This window comes from Triticum dicoccoides, chromosome 2B, assembly GCF_002162155.2.
Source record: "Triticum dicoccoides isolate Atlit2015 ecotype Zavitan chromosome 2B, WEW_v2.0, whole genome shotgun sequence".
NCBI classification, from domain to species: Eukaryota; Viridiplantae; Streptophyta; class Magnoliopsida; order Poales; family Poaceae; genus Triticum; species Triticum dicoccoides.
Window position 1 is genome coordinate 108,703,460 of NC_041383.1, and position 6,716 is coordinate 108,710,175.

Below are 6,716 nucleotides of genomic sequence, written 5' to 3' on the forward strand. Positions count from 1 at the left end.
TTTATCGTGTGACAAACCTGTGTGCGGCGATCATGGCCGGCCGTTCCAACGCTCTCTGTTGCATACTCGTTGATCAGAGCCCTACAGTCTATTATAATCGGGACGGATCCCAGCTCGTTAGAAGAATATCACAACACTAGCACTACTACTGTTGCTTGGGTCGGGTGCAGGGGCCAGAAGAAGATATTGCATGTTCTTCCACTGATCCAGTCGACCTTCCGGCGTTTTCCATCATCATTCCATCGCCAGCTTGCTGCAACAGAAGGTCAGTACGTCAGGAAATTTCCATTTCTCGAAAATGCTATCTGTTTGGGCATCGTGCTACTTTCTTCCCTTACAACGAAAGATAAGGATCTCCGTTTTCGATTCCCCTGCACGACCATAAAGAAATGAGATCGGATAGATCTACTATCGCCTCCCTCTTCCTCCCTGCATTAACTGGAAGAAGAATGCCAAGATTCCTCTTCACCGTCCACCTCCCCTAGCTTACACAAAGGTAGTAGACACTAGTGACAGGCTGAGTGATATGGGTAGGAGGTGGTAGTATGGAACTTGAGCAAGTCTGTTGCCCATTCATGGTTGTAGTTGGTGCTACCGATTAGTTGCCATCGGCCCGCTCGCCGATCTCGGACCAATCAATCTTCTCCCAGCCAAACTCTCAAAAGATATATGTGTAGCAGACACCGATCTTTTTCGTCCAGGCATCTCGAATCGCCTCCATCGCTTTGAAGCAGCTAGGGAGAGGAGAGGAGTGCGCACTAGCTGTGGAGGTTGTAGGTGGACGGGCCCCCACCACACCTGACACGTCCCCGCACTCCACTCGGTGATGCCCACCATGTTTTCCTCGGATATGTATGGAGTATGCCTTTCTTCATTCCCCTCCACTATCTATCCGCTTCCTCGATCTCTTCGTCCTCTTCTTCCCCCTTCATATACTCACCTTGAATCCTTCGTATACTACTAGTTTAGTATAGTGCCGTATCCTGTCATTGCCAGCTCCCGCTTCTTTCGAGGTGTCCGTCCGTTCATTACTGTGCTTGTGGCAAACTTGTTCTTGGCAGGTTCTTCAATCTATTCGACTGGTAACACTGTTGCTTTTACCTTATGTGCTCTGTTCTTGGAGCCAGCGGAAGGAAATCATAGGAGCGTGGCTGTTTCCTCGCCGACGGCCGACGGATCCTGGACGAGCTCGGGAGCGCGGCAGCCATGGAGCCCGGAAAGGTCAGCCATAGATTCCCGAATTCAAAATCAAGCAAGGTAGGATAGGAGGAAGCAATTATCAATGCTGAAACTGGTTTCAATCGGGTGTCACAGAGGGAGACATGGCGGACGACGATGTTGCTGGCGTACCAGAGCCTGGGGGTGGTGTACGGGGACCTGAGCATCTCCCCGCTCTACGTCTACAAGAGCACCTTCGCCGACGACATCACGCACACCGACTCCAACGACGAGATCCTCGGCGTCCTCTCCTTCGTCTTCTGGACGCTCACCCTCATCCCGCTCCTCAAGTACGTCTCCATCGTGCTCCGCGCCGACGACAACGGCGAGGGCGGCACCTTCGCGCTCTACTCCCTCATCTGCCGCCACGCCAACGTCAGCCTCCTCCCCAACCGCCAGCTCGCCGATCAGGAGCTCTCCACCTACAGCCTCGAGCGCCCCCCCGAGGAGGTCGCCCACGGCTCCCGCGTCAGGCGATGGCTCGAGGCGCACCGCAGCCTCAAGACCGCCCTGCTCGTCATGGTCATGATCGGGACCTGCATGGTCATCGGCGACGGCGTCCTCACCCCCGTCATCTCCGGTATGTACTACTTCACCCTTGTTCAGTCCATCCATCTTCTTTCTTCTTTATTGGGGGGCTTTTTATTTATTTCTTCAGTTGGCTCTTCAGTTCAGTTCAGGGAGCAGTTACTTATTGGTACTGCTGTCGATTTTTGTCTGTTGCAATTGCAGTGTTCTCGGCTGTTTCTGGGCTTGAGCTCTCCTTGTCCAAGCATCAGCATGAATGTGAGCCTCCCTCAACTCTCAACTGCAAATTTGTTTTTTGCATTTCAAGATTTTGTCTGCAACCAATGAACAGGAGAGTACTGAACAATCCATCATAATAAGTAAACACTAGTGATTTTACTGATAAGTTGATACGGTACTTTATGATGATGATTATGGATTAGCAAAACTGGTAATGCTTTGGCGGCTCAAAATTAGTTAGAATGATGCAAAACTGTGAGGAAAAGTTGTCACCAATTTCTACTTCACTTACCTGGCCCAAATATTCCCAGTTGTCAGCTGTCTAGCAGGACTATATGTTGACTTGTATGTCTGAATTTCTATCACAAATCGAACTGCAAAAAAGTATGACCAAACTGTTAAATGTGATTATATGGTTTTGAAATTCAGTTTCAGAAATATTCCAGACAAAGCCGGATTTCACTGAATTTCAGTTTTCATTCCGTCCAAAGTACCATAATTAATTAATTAATTATCACCTGAATTCGATTGAGATACAACAAAATATTATGAAATGTCAAAATATCATTTGAATTTGTGTGAACTACCATAATGGCTGAAATATTTTGACCAAAACGCAATTATTTTAGTACCGACTGAAGTGACCAGAAATTCTATTAAATTGATGAAATTTGGTTGAAAGTGAAAAGTACTACTGTATTATACTAGTTGTCTGTCGCCTTTTTTTTTATCAAAGAAGGGCTTGCCCCTTCCGATTTTCATTACTGAAAACCACCAAAGTTCACAACCAGATTCAGTCTAAAAGAAAGGACTAAAACGCTACCAGTTGTCTGTCACCTGTTTGATACTTCACTTGTTCTGCCATGCTCATTTCTTCTTCTTGTTGTTGCTTTCATGCAGATGCCGTCACTCCGATAACATGTGCCATAATAGTGTTCCTGTTCGCTCTCCAGCATTACGGCACCCACCGCGTCGGGTTTCTCTTCGCTCCGATAATTCTGGCCTGGCTGATCTGCATGAGCGCACTCGGCGTGTACAATATCATCAAATGGAACCCCCAGGTTTACATGGCACTCAATCCCGTGTACATGTTCAAATTCTTGAAGAAGACCAAGAAGTCTGGCTGGATGTCCCTGGGAGGGATTCTGCTCTGCATGACAGGTAAAGTTCAGTATGAAATGAATCCTTGGTTTAAACAAAAAAAAATGCCAAAATTACACAGGGAAATTGTCCAAATGTAAACAGTCTGACATATTTGCTCCATTCCAGGATCTGAAGCAATGTTTGCAGATCTTGGCCATTTCTCCTACAGTGCAATCCAGGTACTATGACAGGTTAATTTCAGCAACTAGTTCAGTTCCTATTCTATTTTTGTTCAACTCATCATGCTGTTTGCGCAAATCTTGACTCTGCTCCTTGCTTTTGCAGCTTGCTTTTACTTCTTTGGTGTACCCTGCACTGATCCTAGGATACATGGGTCAAGCTGCCTATTTAACCAAACACCATGACTTCGACTCAAGCTACCAAATTGGATACTACATCTCAGTTCCAGGTACCTACTGCTTTACTTTTTTCAACGGAGGCAAAAACTTTGCCTCATCAATTAACTCAAAAAAAGAGAATTCCCTGATTAATTAATAAAAAACCAGGCGAAAACCGACCTGCTGCTTACTTGGATTAATAGATTCCCAGTACTAATGCTAGCTGATGATTCTTACAGTGGCACAGTATCTGTGAAAGACTTGCACAGTTCTACATTTACCATTTTATTCAGTAAACAGGCACTAATTGAGCACCAAAAATTTATTTATGCAGAGGCTGTGAGGTGGCCGGTGCTGGTGCTGGCGATCATGGCGTCGGTGGTGGGAAGCCAAGCGATCATCAGCGGCACCTTCTCCATCATCAACCAGAGCCAGGCCCTCAGCTGCTTCCCGCGGGTGAAGGTCGTGCACACATCGGCGAAGGTCCATGGCCAGATCTACATCCCGGAGATCAACTGGATGCTCATGGTGCTCTGCATCGCCGTCACCGTGGGCTTCCGCGACACCAAGCACATGGGGAACGCGTCGGGGCTGGCGGTGATCACGGTCATGCTGGTCACCACCTGCCTGACGTCGCTGGTCATGATGCTGTGCTGGCACCGGCCGCCGGCGCTGGCGCTCGCCTTCTTCGTCTTCTTCGGCTCCATCGAGGCGCTCTACTTCTCGGCGTCGCTCACCAAGTTCCTCGACGGCGCGTGGGTGCCGCTCCTCCTGGCGCTCATCCTCGTCGCCGTCATGTTCGTGTGGCACCACACCACCGTCAAGAAGTACGAGTTCGACCTGCACAACAAGGTCACCATGGAGTGGCTCCTCGCGCTCTGCGACAGGCTCGGCATGGTCCGCGTCCCCGGCATCGGCCTCGTCTACACCGACCTCACCTCCGGCGTGCCCGCCAACTTCTCCCGCTTCGTCACCAACCTCCCGGCCTTCCACCGCGTGCTCGTCTTCGTCTGCGTCAAGTCCGTGCCCGTGCCGCGGGTGCTCCCCGCCGAGCGCTACCTCGTCGGCCGCGTCGGCCCGCCGGGCCACCGCTCGTACCGATGCATCGTGCGCTACGGGTACCGGGACGTGCACCAGGACGTGGACTCGTTCGAGACGGAGCTCGTGGAGAGCCTCGCGTCCTTCATCCGGCTGGACGCGCTCTTCCGGTGCAGCGACGCCCGCAGCGACGCCGACTACGAGCGCGAGAACGCGTTCACCGTCATTGGCAGCAACCCGCTCCGGCGCCGCATCAGCTACGACGACACCCACGACAGCGCGTCGTCCGTGGAGATACGCGTGGAAAGCCCGGCCGGCAGCAACGGGGCGAACACCATTGAACTCGCGTCCGTGCCGGCAGCGGCGCCGCGGGTGGTGAAGAGGGTGAGGTTCCTGGTGGACCCCGGGAGCCCCGAGGTGGAGGACAAGCAGATGCTGGAGGAGCTCCACGAGCTGTGCGAGGCGAGGGAGGCCGGCACGGCCTTCATCATGGGCCACTCCCACGTGAAGGCCAAGCCCGGGTCGTCGCTGCTCAGGAGGCTGGCCATCGGGTACGGCTACAACTTCCTGCGCCGGAACTGCCGCGGCCCGGACGTCGTGCTGCGCGTGCCGCCGGCGTCACTGCTCGAGGTCGGCATGGTCTACGTCCTGTGACTCACACACACGGGGCTTCTGTTCTGTCTCTAGCTTCCGGACATGCTGCTGTAAATTGTAACGTGATGCCGTGATGCGCGATGGAAATATTATGTTTTGATTGATGAAATGCAAAAATCGTATGCGGTCACGGGTTGATATATCGACCGCTTCGCGGCTTCGCCGGCCATCCACAGCCCCTGATAGCCGTCCGATCTCTCCCACATGAGCTAGCAGGCAACAAGACTAGTGGTGCGGCTTGGCCCTCTGCTGCAACAGGAGCCTTCTTGCAATATCCCTTAACCATTTTTTTCCTTCTGAAACAAGGCCTCTGTTGCAGTCGCAGCAAAATCTCATTATTCTTTCCATCCATACAAAGGTGCTGTGAGCGCGGCATCACCCTCCCATCGCATAATCCGTTACTATAAAAATTCCAACTTAAAAAATAACAAAATAATCTAGGTTCTATTAGGACATGCAATGGTCAATCAAGGACAGAGCAACAATGTAAAAATTATTGTCAACTAACTCACATGTAATTTGACAGATTGGTGCTAAATCATCGTTTGCCGCTACTCACTATTATAATGCGACACCTTTAAAATACAATTGAACCCAATGTTCCAATTGTCTCACTTTACCTCTCAAGGTCAGTATTGTGAAGCCCGCATGGTTTATAGGGCTAAGTTTTCGATGCAACTGATTTTAATCCATCACACATTCAAATCAAGAGCATCTTAGACTATTTGATGAGCCAAAAACAAACCAGCTTTTATGTATCAAATCAAGAGCATCTTAAACCATTTGATGAACTATAACAATAAATAAAGAGCGAGGTGTGATGTGAAGATGGAGTAGGCACATACATGTGTGATGTCCAAACAAAGAGCTTGATATTGTTGTCCTGTCGAGATGACCAAACAAATTCAGTGCTTCTCTGCTGCAAGCATGATCCAAGATAAACAGCACCAACACTTATTCATTATTCTCTCTTTATCTGAATAACAGACTCGACATTCTGGCATAGTGGTATTCAGCCATTAAAATCATGATTTGACTCGGAGGATTACTAAATGTGATTGACACCAGCGGCAGCGCTGACAGAATATGACACAAATCTGAACACTGAAGATGATATCCAAATGTTAGTACTTGTATGGTCAACCAGCAACACATCAACCACATCTGCAACCAATACAAAATTAACACAAACATGACTAATTCTGCACGTTTTTATAAGTAGCCAGTACATACTATCCAGGCTATTGCTATTGGTTACCGGTTGCATAGATACTAAAAACAGTTGCACATCAGGATTATTTGTTCTCTCCTCCTTATTTTGTTTTCAAATAAATTTCTTCTCATGACCGGGTTCACAGAAGAGGCTGTTATGCAGCTCCGGGTACATGTGAAGCAAAACAATAAAATCAGAAAAGACGACTCTTATTACCCAGCTACATGAAAGAATCAAGATAAAGCAGTGGATCGTCCCTAAATTGTTAGCAAATAATTCAAAACATAAATAGATTGCAACATACATGGTCAGAACTGAATTGCTAGTGATTGGAAATAGAACAAGGAACTCAATCGTACACAAGT

The 6,716-nt window shown here is 49.0% G+C and overlaps 1 protein-coding gene across 4 annotated transcripts; it reads left to right on the plus strand.

Moving 5' to 3' along the window:
- The first annotated feature begins 705 nt into the window (after window positions 1-705).
- LOC119362409 (probable potassium transporter 9) lies at window positions 706-5,268 on the plus strand. Of its 4 annotated transcripts, none has more exons than XM_037627625.1 (8): window positions 706-852; window positions 1,062-1,221; window positions 1,315-1,798; window positions 1,951-2,004; window positions 2,866-3,126; window positions 3,235-3,287; window positions 3,394-3,517; window positions 3,781-5,138. In XM_037627625.1, the coding sequence occupies exons 2-8, from the start codon at window positions 1,207-1,209 to the stop codon at window positions 5,136-5,138; spliced, it is 2,349 nt and encodes a 782-aa protein (XP_037483522.1). In that variant the 5' UTR covers window positions 706-852; window positions 1,062-1,206. The 4 variants fall into 4 exon arrangements, with proteins under 4 accessions (XP_037483522.1, XP_037483523.1, XP_037483521.1 ...); XM_037627626.1 differs by having other exon boundaries at window positions 718-852; window positions 1,128-1,221; XM_037627624.1 differs by lacking the exon at window positions 706-852 and adding an exon at window positions 876-1,013 and having other exon boundaries at window positions 1,128-1,221.
- Window positions 5,269-6,716: the final 1,448 nt, after the last annotated feature.

Excerpts from the sequence above, each read along its gene's own strand:
- LOC119362409 (XM_037627625.1), top strand. Across the intron at positions 3,127-3,234 it reads GATTCTGCTCTGCATGACAG|GATCTGAAGCAATGTTTGCA; the intron begins GTAAAGTTCAGT and ends GCTCCATTCCAG. Across the intron at positions 3,518-3,780 it reads ATACTACATCTCAGTTCCAG|AGGCTGTGAGGTGGCCGGTG; the intron begins GTACCTACTGCT and ends TTATTTATGCAG.